The 16,990-nt window shown below is 41.3% G+C and overlaps 1 protein-coding gene across 1 annotated transcript in view; it reads right to left on the bottom strand.

Moving 5' to 3' along the window:
* Window positions 1-16,990, bottom strand: part of LOC122550233 (triple functional domain protein-like) — a 561,659-nt gene that overhangs the window by 166,483 nt on the left and 378,186 nt on the right. The window contains exons 31-32 of the mRNA XM_043690993.1: window positions 13,812-13,913; window positions 13,026-13,165 (exon numbers count right to left, since the gene is read on the bottom strand). Coding sequence (XP_043546928.1) covers window positions 13,026-13,165; window positions 13,812-13,913 — 242 coding nt within the window. The remainder of the gene's footprint in view (window positions 1-13,025; window positions 13,166-13,811; window positions 13,914-16,990) is intronic.

Below are 16,990 nucleotides of genomic sequence, written 5' to 3'. Positions count from 1 at the left end.
GGGGGAAATTGTGGTCCTTGAAGAAGGAGGCCATCTGGGTTGTACGTTTTTGGATCTGGTCCTCCTGGGAGCAGATGCGGCGGGGTCGAAGGAATTGGGAGAATGGGATGGCGTTTTTACAGGGGGCAGGATGGGAGGAGGTGTAGTCCATGTAGCTGTGGGAGTCGGTCGGTTTGTAGTAGATGTCCGTGTTGATTTGGTCGCCTGAGATAGAAATAGAAAGGTCTGGGAAGGGGAGGGAGGAATCTGAGACTGTCCAGGTGAATTTGAGGTCGGGGTGGAAGGTGTTGGTGAAGTGGATGAACTGTTCAACCTCCTCGTGGGAGCACGAGGCGGCGCCGATACAGTCATCGATGTAGCGGAGGAAAAGGTGGGGGGTGGGGCCAGTGTAGTTGCGGAAGATGGATTGTTCCACATATCCTACGAAGAGGCAGGCATAGCTGGGGCCCATGCGGGTGCCCATGGCTACTCCTTTCGTTTGGAGGAAGTGGGAGGATTGGAAAGATTCACAACACCCTCAGAAAAAAATTCTCTTCATCTTAATCTAACTGGGGGACCTCTTATTTTTAAAATGTGTCTGCTGTTCCAGACTCTCCAAGAAGAAGAAACATGCCTTTGGCATTCACTCTGCCAGGCCCGATCAAAATCTCAGATCACTCCTCATTCTTTTACACTCCAAGATAAAGAAACCCAACAGGTCCAATCTTTCATCATATGATAATCCCTCCATCCTGGTTCAATGGAAATAAATTTCAGAAGGCAGACCCCAGTCCAATAGAAACATGTCTAAGTAATATTGATGCTTGTTGATTATTCTTGGCTCATTCATTCACACCAGGTCTTGCTGCTGCTATACTTTCTTTGGCCCTTGAACTTGATGGGGCCCTACTGTAGACATCTATCCATTTGTAACAAATCTCCCCTGTTTGTGCTTTTACCTTGTGCCTTGGTTCAATGATAACAACTTCTTTCTCAACGTCACCAAAACTAAAGAACTGATCATTGACCTCGGATAGAAAGGCGGAAAACATGCTCCCATCTACATCGAGCAGATGTTGAGAGGGTTGAGAGCATTAGGTTTCTAGGAGTGACGATAACCTACAATTTGTCCTGGACTTCCCACAGAGATACGACGGACAAGAAGGCACAAAGCCTCTTCTTCCTCAGGCAACTTAGGAAATTCTTTGAGGAGAAAGTGAGGTCTGCAGATGCTGGAGATCAGAGTTGGAAATGTGTTGCTGGAAAAGCGCAGCAGGTCAGGCAGCATCCAGGGAACAGGAGAATCGACGTTTCGGGCATATTCCTGAAGAAGGGCTTATGCCCGAAACGTCGATTCTCCTGTTCCCTGGATGCTGCCTGACCTGCTGCGCTTTTCCAGCAACACATTTCCAACTTAGGAAATTCAGCATGTTCATAAGGACCCTGACCAACTTTTACAAAGTTAAAGATCACACAACATCAGGTATAGTCCAACAGGTTTATTTGGAAGCACTAGCTCTTGGAGGTGGTTGACAATCACTTAATGAAGGAGCAGGGCTTCGAAGCTAGTGCTTCCAAATAAACATAGAACATAACCGCGCAGTACAGACCCTTCAGCCCTTGATGTTGCGCCGACCTGTGAAGCCAATCTGAAGCCCATCTAACCAATACTATTCCATTTTCATCCATAAGTCTATCCAATGACAATTTAAATGCCCTTAAAGTTGGCGAGTCTACTACTATTGCAGGCAGAGCGAACCATGTCCATACTACTCTCCGAGTAAAGAAATTACCTCTGACACCTGTCCAATATCTATCACCTCACAATTTAAAGCTATGTCCCCTCATGCAAGCCATCACCATCCGAGGAAAAAGACTCTCACTGTCCACTATCTAACCCTCTGATTATCTGGTATGTCTCAATTATGTCTCCTCTCAAACTTCTTCTAACGAAAACAACCTCAAGTCAGTCAGCCTTTCTTCCTAAGACCTTCCCTCCCCATACCAGGCAACATCCTAGTAAATCTCCTCTCCTCTGAACCCTTTCCATAGCTTCCACATCCTCCTTATAATACGGAGACCAGAACGGCAGCTACACCGGTTTTGTACAGCTGCAGCATGACCTTGTGTCACCAGAACTCAATCCCTCTAGTAATAAAAGCTAACACACCATATGCCTTCTTAACAGCCCTGTCAACCTGGATGGCAACTTTCAGGGATCTATGTACATGGACACCAAGATTTCTCTGTTCGTCTACACTATCAAGAATCTTACCATTATTCCAGTACTCTGCATTCCTGTTACGCCTTCCAAAGTGAATCACCTCACACTTTTCTGCATTAAACTCTATCTTCCACTTCTCAGCCCAGCTCTGCAGTTTACCTATGTCCCTCTGTAACCTACAAAATCTTCATCACTATCTACAACTCTACTGACCTTAGTGTTATCTGCAAATTTACTAATCCATCCTTCTATGCCATTATCCAGATCACTTATACAACTGACAAAATGCAGTGGATCCAAAACAGATCCTTGCAGTACCCCATCAGTAACTGAACTCCAGGAAGAACATTTCCCATCAACCACCACCCTGTGTCTTCTTTCAGCCAGCCAATTTCTGATCAAAACTGCTAAATCACCCTCAATCCCATGCCTCTGTATTTTGTGCAATAGCCTACTGTGGGGAACCTTATCAAATGCCTCACTGAAATCCATATACACCACATCAACCGCTTTACCCTCATCCACCTGTTTGGTCACCTTCTCAAAGAACTCAATAAGGTTTGTGAGGCATGACCTACCCTTCACAAAACCGTGTTAACTATTCCGAATCAACCTATTCCTTTCTTGATGGTTATAAATCCTCTCTCTTACAACCTTTTCCAACACTTTACCCGCAACCGAAGTAAGGCTCACTGGTCTATAATTACCAGGGTTGTCTCTACTCCCCTTCTTGAACAAGGGAACATATTTGCTATCCTCCATCTTCTGGCACTACTCCTGATGACATTAAGATCAAAGTCAAAGGTGCTGCAATCTCCTCCCTGGCTTCCCAGAGAATGCCAGGATAAATCCCATCTGACCCATGGGACTTATCTACTTTCACAGAATTGCTAACACCTCCTCCTTGTGAACCTCAATCCCATCTACTCTAGTAGCCTGTTTCTCAGTATTCCCCTCAACAACATTGTCTTTTTCTAGTGTGAACACTGATGGAAAATATTAATTTAGTGCTTCCCCTATCTCCTCTGACTCCATGCACAACTTCCCATGACTATCCTTGATTGGCCTTAATCTTACTCTCATCATTCTCTTATTCCTGATAGACCGAGAGAAAGCCTAAGGGTTTTCCTTGATCCTATCCGCCAATGACTTCTCAGTTCTCTCTTTCGGTCTTTCCTAGCTAACCTGCAACTCTCAAACGCCCTAACTGAGCCTTCATGTCTCATCCTTACATAAGCCTTCTTCTTCCTTTTGACAAGAGCTTCAACTTATTTTAGTAAACCTCGGCTCCCTCGCTCTACCACTACCTCCCTACCTGACATGTACATGATTATCAAAGACATGCAGTAACTGTCCCTTGAATAAGCACTACATTTCAATTGTGCCCATCCCCTGCAGTTTCCTTCCCAATCCTATGTATTCTAAATCTTGCCTAATCGCACCATAATTGCTTTTCCCCCAGCTGTAATTCTTGCCCTGCAGTATATACCTATCCCTTTCTATCACTGAAGTAAACATAACCAAATTGTGGTCCCTATCACAAAAATGCTTACATACTTCCAAATCTAACACTCGGCCGGGTTCATTATCCAGTACCAAATCCAATATGGCCTCTCTCCTTGTTGGCCTGTCAGGAAACCCTCCTGCACACATTGGACAAAAACTGACCCTTTCCAGTCAATATTTGGAAAGTTAAAGACCCCATAGCAACTACTCTGTCACTCTCACTCCTATTGAGAATCACCTTTGCTTTCTTTTTCTTGACATCTCTGGAACTATTTGGAGGCCTATAGAAAACTCCCAACATGGTGACCTCTCCTTTTCTGTTTCTAACCTCAGCCCATACTACCTCAGTGGAGGAGTCCTCAAGTGTCCTTTCTGCCACCGTAATACTGTCCTTAACTAACAATGCCACACCCTCCCTCCTTTTACCATCTTCTCTATTCTTAATGAAACATCTAAATCTCAGAACCTGCAAAAACTATTCCTGTCCCTGCTCTATCGGTGTCTCCGAAATGGCCACAACATCGCAATCCCAGGTACCAACCCATGCTGCAAGTCCACCTTATTCTGGATGCTCCTGCCGTTGAATTGGATACACTTCAAAACAACTTCCTGCTTGCTGGTGCCCTCTTGCAACCTTAAAACCTATTTCTGACCTCACTACTCTCAACTCCTCTATACTCGAACTACAATTTAAGTTCCCATTCCCCTGCTGAATTAGTTTAAACCTCCCCAAAAAGCATTAGCAAATGTCCCCCCTTGGATACTAGTTCCCCTCTGGTTCAGATGAAGACCATCCTGTTTGTAGAGGTCCCACCTACCCAAGAGCCCCAATTAAAAAAAGGCTAATAGCATGCTGGCCTTCATAACAAGAGGGATTGAGTATAGAAGCAAAGAGGTTCTTCTGCAGCTGTACAGGGCCCTGATGAGACCACATCTGGAGTACTGTGTGCAGTCCTGGTCTCCAAATTTGAGGAAAGACATTCTGGCTATTGAGGGAGTGCAGCGTAGGTTCACAAGGTCAATTTCTGGAATGGCGGGATTACCTTACACTGAAAGACTGGAGTGACTGGGCTTGTATACCCTTGAGTTTAGAAGACTGAGAGGGGATCTGATTGAGACATATAAGATTATGAAAGGATTGGACACTCTGGAGGCAGGAAACATGTTTCCGCTGATGGTGAGTGCCGAACCAGAGGACAGAGCTTAAAAATACGGGGTAGACCATTTAGGACAGAGATGGCTGTGTAGAATGCTCTGCCCCAGAGGACAGTGGAGGCCCAGTCTCTGGATTCATTTAAGAAAGAGTTGGATAGAGCTCTCAAGGATTGTGGAATCAAGGGTTATGGAGATAAGGCAGGAACAGGATACTGATTAAGGATGATCATCCATGATCATATTGAATGGTGGTGCAGGCTCGAAGGGCAGAATGGCCTACTCCTGCACCTATTGTCTATTGTCTTATCCAGGTATCCAAAACACTCCTCCTTGCACCATCCCTATAGCCGTGTGTTCAACTCCTCTCTCTCCCTATTCCTCGCCCTGCTAGCATGTGGCACAGGCAACAAACCAGAGATAACAATTCCATTTGTTCTAGCTCCAACCTTCCACCCTAGCTCCCTGAATGTTTGCCTTAAATCCCCAACTCTCTTCCTACCTATGTCGTTAGTGCCTATGTGGACCATGACTTGGGGCTGCTACCCCTCCCCTTCAAGGATCCCGAAAACATGATCAGAGACATCATTAACCCTGGCATCCAGGAGGCAACATACCAACCAAGAGTCTCTCTCGTTCCCATAGAACCTCCTGTGTCCCCTAACTATGGCGTCCCGAATGACTAATGCTCTGCTTCTCTTCTCCCTTCCTTTCTGAGCAACAGGGACAGACTCTATACCAGAGACCTGTGCCTCGTTGCCAACTCCTGGTAAGTTGTTTCTTCCCCCCCCTCTCCCCAACAGTATACTTGTTGAGGGGAACGGCCACAGGGCATCCCTGCACTGCCTGCCAGTTCCCTTTCCATCTCTGACGGTAACCCATCTACCTTCTTCTTGTACCTGAGGTGTGACTGCCTCCCTGTAACTCCTCTCAATAACCCCCTCCACCTCCCGAATGATCTAACTTCATCAGCTCCAGCTTCAGTTCCATAATGTAGTTCAGGTACAAGTTGCCCAAGAAATAATGTTTAGTCAAAGTTACTTTTTGCTTGTTACAATTAAATTATAAACACATGAAACCTTGTGTTAATGCTTTCACCTATTAACTGGAAGTTTTAATTGACATTTTTCAAAGTTATTTGTCTCTCATCAGATCAGTACAAATTACTTTTTAGAAACAATTGGCTGGATTTTCCAATGGCCAGGTAGTCGCTATTTCAGCACAGATGAGAGTTGTGTGTGGGGATCATGTAGAATTCCCATCGTAGTATACTCCAAAAGAATTACTGAGGAAATTGAAGATGAAACTGGGTGATTTCCCCCATGCTTGGAACCCTCGAATTTAAATCAGCGAATTCAGAGAATTCTAATAAAATTAATAGTTAGTCAGGAAAAGTTAAAATATTAAGTACACAGTCGAACTCCTGGCTGACCTTCATACTAACCTCACTCACCACCCAACTACATCTCCAGCAGATCATTTAAACCCCTTGATCCTGACCCAGGACACCACATCGTTTCCTCCCCTTCTTCCTCTGCCATTGAACCTAACCCCACATTTACTTGCTGTGGACCCGACCATTTTTATCATACATTTTGGATCCAACTATACCCTTCTCACCTATTCTGGACTTGACCCTCTATCACTCCCTCAACGCCAATCCCCTTTCCCAGTTTCTGTCTCAACACCCCTTTTACCCACCCCAAGCCAACTTCCCTTCCCCTTTTCTGACCTCACCATCCACCCAGCCCTTCTGCTCCAGAACCAACCTCGCCCCCTTTCACTCCCTGGGAACTAACCTCAATTCACCTGCTCCTAACTCGAGACCGTTTCCCTCATTCTGAATCTGACTCCCTTCACCCCGTGGTACCAATGTCTCTTCAGGTGCTCGATCCAATCCACTTTCCCTAGTATGGACCCAGTCGCCTTCTTCTCTACTGTTGTGGACCCGACACTTCCATTACTTTTATCCCTAGGCAGCCAATCCCTTTCTCGTGCTCCAGATCCAACCCCACTCCCCTTTTACCCACTGGCAACATATTCTGTAGCATGCTACCCCTAGCTAGCTGGTACCTGATTATCAGCCCCCTTATCCATTGTTAGCCTACCTCCTGGCCTCACAATCACCTTATGTATTTAACGTTTGACAGCAGCTACCAAAATGGCCATCTGTGATTCTGGAATGTCAGAATAGGGCAGCTGATTACTGTGAAAAAAGACCATGTGCCTCCCCCCGATTGTTCTGCAGAACAATAAAACGTCAGAATGGATGTATGGTCCCTTATTCTGAAGGAGCCCTGATTGGAATCTCCTGTTAAATATGTGGAGCTCTCTCCTTTTGTAAGAAAGAAGGGCTGCAGCAGTAATCTGCATGAGATTGCTACTCTTCAAAAAATCCGACCAAATAGGTTGACAGCAAAGTACTTAGAGGTCCTTTGAAAGCATGAAAGTGCTGCATATTTCCAACCATATCTCTCCCACCACATCTTCAGAAGTGGGTTTTCTTCTTATCCCTGCACAGTTACCTCTGAAATTCTACAGATTTATCCTCAGCCTCCTCTTCATTCTTATCTACATGTGTATCCTCAATTAAATAATTGCAAGTTGTATATTCCTTTTCATTTACCTCTCTTAAGTGCATTGGAATACCTATTTTTAATCATTCACGAGATGTGAAGTCACTGGCTAGGCCACACTTATTGCACATTCCTAACTGTTCAGAGGGCGATTAGCGGTCACATGTAGGCCTGACTGGGTAAGAATGACAGATTTCCTTCCTTGAAGGATGAGATTGACTTTTACAATCCAGATTTTTGTTGAATTCACATTTCATCATCTGTCCCTAAAACATTAGCCTGTGGTTTTAGATTACTAGCCCAGCGACATTGCCATGACACCATAACTTTCACAGTATTAAAGATGTCAATAAAAAACAAAATTTGTTATTGAATAGCACATTCTGACAATTCACAAAAGAAAACAAAAAAAACTAAAATACATTTTTTATTAAACCCTGAACATTTCTTTAAATTTGAGATGTTAATAATTAAACATCATTCACACAGCACATAAATACCTAACATTCATAGTTCACCACCACTCTTGGAAAGAGTAAAAGCAAATATATCTGCAGAGAAACTGAGAGTTTTCAGAAGATTGAGGGGTCCAGGACAAGAAATTAAATCCAAGAGGTCTAGGACAGAGAGTAACAAACATTTTAACATCGAAGATTGATACCAAAATATTCACAAGATTAAGTAATTTAAGCAGGTATCAACTTAAATATTAAGAATAAATAAATAAGAAGTTGTATGAGAGGAAAATACAAAAATGTAGAGACATGTTGCTCATGTGAATAATAAATAAAAATACATAATCAGAGGGTTGCATGACCTGTTGCCATTTTTCATTATCGATGTAAAACTATTTTATGGTGTTAAATGTGCAGAACAAATAATTGATACTCCAAAAATTGGAATAGGTAGCTGTAAAAGGAGAAGCAATTGATAGGTTTTAGCAGCTCCAACATTTGACATGTCCAAACCTGATGGAATAATAATCGCTAGAACATACCAAAGGGTTAAGTAGCCAAAAAAAGTAAAAGGTTGGAGAAAATTTTATGAGAACTTGAGTCATATTTGCAACTTCTAGATGCTGAACAAGTTAGTGTCTGTGTGAAATAAGACCTGAATAACATTCAAAAATTTTAGGTGATAAGTGGCAAGTAACAATCAGGCCACATAGTGTCAGGCAATGACAAGTTCGTCGAGAGAGAATCTAAACATCTCCCATTGATGTTCAACAGCATGGACATTGATAAATCCCCAGCACTTAACTTCCTTGCTGTTAACACTGATCAGAAGCTGAAATGGCTACAGAAGCAGATTAGAGCATGAGAGTTCTGTGGAAAGCTGTTCATATCCTGTCCCTCTAAACCATGTTCATCATCGACAAAGCAATATGTCAGAAATGTGATATAATACTCTCCTCTTATCTGGATGCATGCAGCTTTGACAACATCCAGGACAAAATAACCCATTTGATTGGCACTATGTTCACCTCCTCACAAAGTCACTACCTCCATTCATTATGTGACAGGTCAGTAGTATATGCCATTTGTAAAGATTCATTTCTGAAATTCAAGGCTCCATCAACAGCACCTTCCAATCTCACAGTTATCACTAAGAAAAAGAGGGCAGCAGATACATGGAAACACCACCATAATCAAATTCCTTCCAAGTCACACAACGTCTTGATTTAGAACAAATATATTGTTCCTTCATTGTTGATGGGTCAAAAATCTGGAATGCCCTAACAACACTATAAGAGCAGCACAAGGCGGCGGCTCAGCACCATGTTCTCAGGGCAATAAAGGATACAAGTAAATGCTGCCGTCTAACAGCTGGACTCCAACATCTCATGAATTAATAAAAGATGCAAACAGCACTCTGGCCATATCAATTCTTCTGGCATAAAACAGCGGCAGGAGTCCTCATTAGCTTTCTACAACTATATTAAAGTTTAGTAGTCTCATGTAGACTAGGCTAGTCTAGTTAAAAGGTTAATAAAGTAGCTGACTGAGGATCAGTTATCAGTCAATAACCTAAAGCCTGAATAAGGCCTCAGTAGGCTATTAAAGGTCAACTAGTGAGAGTTATCTCAACTTAACTCAGTTCTAATTATGAGAGGATCTGTTGAAAGTGCAGGATCAATAAGCTTTCCATAATCAGGAAGGAGAGATCACATTCTGACTGAAACACAGCTCGAGTGAGCATACATTTCTGGGAGCAAATTATTGCAGAAGCTGGAATCTGTACTGAAAACAAAAAACGCTGGAAATCAGAGATCAGGCAGCAGCCATGGACAGAGCAAGCTAACATTTTGAGTCTAGAGGACTCTTCATCGGAGCTCTGTAGGACAGAGTTTGGGGGGGGGGGGGGAGGGGGGTCGAAAGGGGGTGGAGTTGGAGAGCAGGGGTGGACATGGGAACAACTCTATCGAATGAGAAAAAACAGTGAAAAGAATTATGATAGTTAAGATAGTTTAACATTAAATTCATGCATCAACAACAAACTGGCCATTGTGTTTTCAAAAATTAAATAGTAGCAGCAAATGACTAACATTACTGTCCAAAATGTTGCAGGCAGAATTTAGACATAGGACTTATCTGTATTTATCTGTTGGACCCAACACCAAGCTAGGGCCTCCACAGGACACTGCTAGTACAATTGAAGAGTGTTAACAAATGTTTTACTGGTTTGTAATGAAAATAGGTTGATCATTGTGAAAACGTGAACTTGAATGCAAACACATTGTCAGTCTTCCTAAAGAAACAAGTTCTGGTTCCAAGTTAGTTGTGTATATTTAGCAAATCAAAATGTTTCCAAATCATGGTCAGAGGCTTTACATAAAGCATACCAAGTGGTTGGTTAATTTTCCAGAGTTTTGCTTTTCAAACAATGTCAGCAGTCTTTAAATGGAACAGGATGTGAATGCAAGAATCAGTTGGATACACAACACTGTATTCTGCTCATATAATTTGCCTCAATTGACAGAGGCTAACAAGGTGATTGCATTTCTAATCATTCAATTGATCAGATGGGCCAGTTGGCTGAGGAGATAGGAGTTTAATTTAGATAAATGCAAGGTGTTGCATTTTGGCAAGGCAAACCAGGGCAGGAATGAAAGAATTAGCGGTTGAGCCCTACAGAGTGCTTCTGAACAAGAGACAGAGTGGTGGAGATGTATAGTTCCTTGAAGGTGGAGTCGCAGGGAGACAGGGTGGTAAAGTAGGCGTTTGGCATGCTTGCCTTCATTAGTTAGAACATTGAGTATAGGAGTTAGGATGTCAAGTTGCAGTTGCACAGGACATTTGTGAGACCACTTTTAGAATACTGCATAGAATTCTCGTCACCCATCTCTAGGAAGGATGCTGTTAAACTTGAGAGGGTGCAGGAAAGCCTTACAAGGATGTTGCCGGGACTGGAGGGTTTGAGTTATCAGGAGAGGCTGATTAGGCTGGGGCTTTTTTCCCTGGAGTATCAGAGGCTGATGAATGACCTTCTATAGGTTTATAAAATCATGAAGGGCATGGTAAGAGTGACTAGCCAAGGTGCTTTTCCTGGGGTGGGAGAGTCCAAAACTAGAGGGCATAGGTTTAAAGTGAAAGGGGAAAGATTTAAAAAGGATCTGAGGGGTAACCTTTTCATGCAGAGGTGGTGCATGTATGGAATGGGCTGCCTGAGGAAGTAGTGGAGCCTGATACACTTACAACATTTAAAAGGCATCTAGATGGGTATACAGACTGGAAAGGTTTACAAGGATACAAGCCAAATGCAAGAAAATGAGATTAGTTCAGTTTAGGAAACCTGTTTGGAATGGATGAGTTGACCAAAAGGCCTGTTTCCGTGCTGTATGACAACAATATGACTCTGGTCAGTCCTCGAAAAGGGCCTAATAAGCTACTTAGCTGCAGCAAAACTGCTACAAAGTCTAAAGAAATTAGTTAAACTGGATGGATCATCAGGCATAACCCTAGGATGAAACACCGAATGAGAACAGGAGCAGAATGTATGCTGTATGATGGACTTCAATATCCATCACCAACAGTTGCTTAGTAGCATCAAGACTGACCAAGATGGCCAAATCCTGAAGGACGTAGCTGTTAAATTGGGTTGTGTGAGGAAGCTAACCAGACGGAGAACTTACTTGAACTCATCCTCATTAAATACCTGTCCATTAACTGCAATTCACAAATCAGTAGTGTGATGGAATAGTCCCCAATTGCCTGGATGGGGACAGTTCTAACAATAGTCAAGCAGCTCAGGATAAAGCAGCCCAGTTGACTGGCAACCCATCCACTCGGCTTCACCACAGATGCACAGTGGCAGCGGCATGTTGCATCTGCAAGATGCACTACACCAACTCACCAAGACTTTTACAAAAGCACCTTCCGCACCTTTTTTCTCTACCTCCTCAGCAGGATATGTGCAGCTGACACACACGTTCAGAACCACCTGCAAGTTCAACTCCAAACCACACACCATCCTGATTTGGTACTATATCAACTAGGCAGAAGTGGGTACTGCAGATGCTGGAGGTTAGAGTCAAGATTAGAGTGGTGCTGTAAAAGCGCAGAAGGTCAGGTAGCATCCAAGGAGCAGGAAAATCGACATTCCGATCAGCAGGAATCAGCAGGATGAAGGACTTTTGCCTGAAATGTCGATTTTCCTGATACTCAGATGCTGCCAGACTTGCTGTACTTTTCCAGCATCACTCTAATCTTGGTACTTTATCACATTACTTCACTGTTGCCAGGTTAAAGTCCTTTAACTTCCCAATAACACTATGGATATATCTGCACCACACAGATTACAGCAATTAAAGAGAATAAATGCTAACATAGCTACTTATGTCCACTTCCTATGAACAATAAAAAATTGCTTATAATTTACAATGAAATCAAATTGTCATCTCTAGGATAAAATTTTAATTTTGAAATTTCTTGGCTTTGATCCCTAAAGAACCAGGGTCGTGTTTACATGAGTTTAGCTTTTACCCAAGTACAGACAGCATGTACATCTTCAAATGAAGGGGGAGGGGTAGAAAAAGAAATATATACATCTTTGAGCTGTCTACTTTGAAACTTAAAACAAATTTTCAGCAATTTATTTTCTGCTCCGTCATTCCCTCATCCATGAAGTTAGCTAGCTCAGACGTATTGCAGATGCACAAAACATGTTAATGAAACAAAGGTGGCAAATAGGGTCCTCTGTCTTGAAGAGTAAATGGGCTGTTGTAAATATAGACAAAAAATAAAAAACTGCAGGCGTTCTGAAGAAGAGTTACTGACCTCAAAACATTGCGTATTCTCGCTATAGGTGCTGTCAGACCTGCTGAGTTTCTTCTGCAATTTCTATTTTTATTGTAAATTTGGTTTGATTTTCATTGCTCGATATGCATGTAACTAATTTGGACATTTGCACAGGAAAGTAGGTTGAAATGGTGCTAAAGGATATCTGAAAGATTACATGCTTCCTTATTTTTCTAAAGGATTTTATTGTAACTCAATGTACAACAAGAATTGAAGTTACCTTTTTCAGGAGCACAACATGCAAATCAAATACCACATTGCTGAGTGATGCAGCAATATGTCAGCACTCACCTTCTCCCTTTATGTTTGTGAGATGTAGGTTTGGGTAAGTGGATTGCTTCTTTCAGGGCACCTTTCAGATGAATGGTCCTTTCTTGTATAACCTCTCGTATATGCTTGATCCAATCTTGTTTATTTTCAATGCTGGATGCCTTCAACACAAAAATATCATTGCAAAACAGAAAATAACTAAGAAACAGCATTTCCTCTGCACAGTGTAAGTTATGGAATTGTAAAAATGTTGTTTGCAAATAGGTTTATTTAGCTTTTAAAGTTTAAATTTTACAAACATATACACATTGTTCACAAAGATTACTAGAACTAAAATAGAATAAACAATCAAATGATAGCACGTTGCTTTTTTTAATTAATTATACAATCTACGGTGTTACTGTCCTATTGTTTAGGTCGATAATCTCAACCAATGTCTTGATCCAGAGCCAATTTTATGAATTGGTGAAATGCCATGGAATAAAGGGACAAAGTTAGACACATAGGTTTATTCAGGTGGGTAGTTTATTTCCATCATGCCATTGAGGCAGCTGAAGTCAGGTACTTACCATAGCAAGAGTATGAAATGAAATAGGACAAAAATAGTTTTATTTTAAGGCTCTTTTACTTGCTACATGGGTCTTAATCTTGATCCACTTTACTAGTTTTTCATGAAGAAAGGAACAGATTTGTGCTGGATCTCAAATTCGCACAACTGAGCAGTCCATGAATGGAACTAGGTCAGAAATGACCGGTTGTTAATTTATTTGAAAGTTCTCAAACTCTTTTAAAAAAAGCCACAATTACCTTTAAAACAATTTTGTTGTCTGATGTCGGAGTCCGTCCAACCCACAATGCAAATTTACAATGATCGCCTTCAACATGTTCTGTGACCCCAAGTTCTGAGGTCTATAAAAGAGAAAATATTCATTCAGCTCTCACTTGCTTTCTAATTGCTAATGTAAATATGGGCAAGAAATGCCCTAGTTTACAGGTATATTTTCTAAAGTATTATTGCCACACCAATTTCATTTCTGAACAAAACATACTGGTCAAGACAGCATTTCTATACATGTACAGAAAGTTAAAAATAAAACATAACATAGTAACATCAAATTGATAGTTGACTGGATGAACAAGCACATTATCACTTTCAATTCCAGTACCCCGCTGATGAATTTCTTTTCTACTTTCTTCGAGTTCACAATACTGCACTTCCAAGTTTCACGCCATCTGCAAATTTTGAAATTGTGCCCTGCACCCCAAACTCTATGCCCTTAACATGAAAAGACTGAGGCTCCCACTACCAATCCCTGGGAAACTCCACTAAACTTTGCTTGGTTCAAATTAGTATGTACTGTTTTCTGTCACTCAGCCAGCTTCATATCCACATTGCAGCTCTCCCTTTCATTCCATGAGTGATAACTTTGTTCATAAATCCATTGTGCACCACTGTATTATATGCCTCTTGAAAGTCAATTAACGCTATATCAACAGCATTACCTCCATCAAACCTTTCTGTTAGCTCTTCAAAGAATTCCAGCAGTTAGTGAAACATGATGCACCTCTAACAAATCAATGCTGGCTGTCTTTAATTAACCTTTAAATTATCTAAGTGACAATTACATTCTGAATAATTGTTTCTAGAAGGTCCAAGAGCACCAAACGCAAAACTGACTCGATTGTAACTGAGGGCTTATCTTTACAACTTATTTTTGGAGAAGAGTGTCAACATTTGCAAATTTCTAGTTTTATGACACAAAATCTGAGAACGAGAAGAATTGCAAAAATAATGGCCCATGCTCTCCACCAACTTCTACTTCTGCAACTTCTATTCTCAATTCCTTCTATATCCTTCGGTGTATCTCATCTACTCCTGGCATTTTAACAACTTTAAATATAGACAGCCCGGCTAATAGTACCTCTGTAACAAATTTAAACCCTTCAAATGCCCAAATTACCTCCACTTTCATAATGATCCATAAAACATTTCCTTCCTTGATATATGCAAATTTGTGCTCCATTTGACAATTTCCTTTTTGGTCCCTAATCGTCCATACTTCTGATGAAGGCGCCCGGCTCAAAATGTCTACTTTCCTACTCCTCCAATGCTGTCTGACCTGTTGTGCTTCTAAAGCTCCATATCCAATGACTCTGGCTTCCAGTATCTGCAATCCTTACTGTCTCCACCTTTTTTCACCATTCTCTTACTATTTACAGATCTGCAGAAGATTTTGGGATTCCCTTTTATGTTAGCTGAGCGTCTCTTCTCATGCTGTCTCCCAACTTATTTAGTTTGCTTTTTCACTTTTCTTTGAATCTTCTATATTCAGTCTGCTTTAGAAATAGCCATCAGTCATATATCATGAACATGTTTTATTCTTTACCTTAATCTCATTATCAAAGAAGCTGTGTATTTGTTTGCTCTACCTTTCCCATTATCCACTAACATTAGCTGTCATCCACTTATTTATTTTCACTCTGGGTTGTTAATTATCCCTTTCCATAACCAACCTAAGTTTTAAGATACAATGCTCACTGTTCTCTCATTGTCCTCCTAACACCTGATGGACTTGGCTCATCCCATTCCTGAAAATCAGAGGTAGCAGTACCTCACTTTTCTTTGGATTGGATACATTTACTGAACTAACACTTACCCCTCTCTTCCCTTTGACACTACTATCATCGCAGTCTACATAAAGGTAATTAAAGTTCCACATTATAAATGCTTTATAATGCTTGCATAAAGTAGCATAGGAAACGGGTAGGCCAGCAATATGAGCATGCTCCATCATTTAATATGATCATGGCTGATCAAACAATTCAAGCCTTTTATCTACATTATCCCATTGCCCTTCACGTCATTGATAACCAATCTCTACTTTAAATATAGTTAGCATGTTGCATCGCGGATGATTCAAACTGCTCCACGTAAATCATTTTGAACAGCAGAAGACTATATAAGCAAACTTGACTGGCAATAATTTTCAGCACCCACAGCACTACCCCACCAACAAAGTGACGGTTAATGACCATATAATTTGCCTTTTATTTGTTAGTTCAGGGAGGAATGGCAGACTGAGTCTTTGGAGAATTCCCTGCTTATCTGACTGTACTACTGTTTGAAGTACAAAATCGCTAACAATGCAATAGAGCTTCAGTACTGAATTGTGGAGTCCATCTTAAATAAGAGAGGTCCATGACACCAAGTAAACCTGATTGCAGATTACCAAAACTACAATGGTGTCATGGATCCACTAAAATATCCATAACTTCCCACTTTAAACATTTTGCCATATTTAAGGGAATAAGTTAAACTCAGGTGCTTTTACCGGTTGATTGCTTCAAAATATTGCACAATCAACTGACATAGTTCCTCATTAAGTCCCATTTCACATTTTGATTCAAACACTGACACTGGATCACTCTTCTTAAGATCCTTCTACGAGAAAACATTCTCCCTCATCATAGTCTTAAATGGATTACACTTTACTTTTATAGTTCCAGATTCTCACATAAGAGGAAACATTCTTTCCACATTCTTGTATAATCGTGTATAATCCTGTCAAATTGCCTTACTCTTCGAATTTCTAGTGAATATAAGGTTAACCTGTCCAACCTGCTCATGAGATGGCTACTATTAGTCTTGGTAAACCTTCTTTGAGCTGCATCCAACTCATTAGAACATCAAAAAATATAGAATAGTACAGCACGTGAATGGGCTCTTCGGTACACAATGTTGTGCTGAGCATGACGCCAAATTAAACTATCCCTTCAGCTTGTTCTTGGTCCATATCCCTCTATTCTTTGCATATTCATCTGCTTATGTACAACCCATTCATTGCCTTTATTTTACTTGCCTCCACCATCACCCTGGCAGCAAGTTCTAGATTGCTACCACTCTCTGTGTTAAAAAAAAAAGTGCCCCTCACATCTCCTTTGAACTTTGCCTCTCTCACCTTAATTGCATGCTCCTTAGTATTAGG

This window comes from Chiloscyllium plagiosum, chromosome 5 (genome assembly GCF_004010195.1).
Source record: "Chiloscyllium plagiosum isolate BGI_BamShark_2017 chromosome 5, ASM401019v2, whole genome shotgun sequence".
NCBI classification, from domain to species: Eukaryota; Metazoa; Chordata; class Chondrichthyes; order Orectolobiformes; family Hemiscylliidae; genus Chiloscyllium; species Chiloscyllium plagiosum.
Note: the sequence above shows the minus strand (reverse complement) of the source record. Positions and strands in the feature narration are given on the sequence as shown.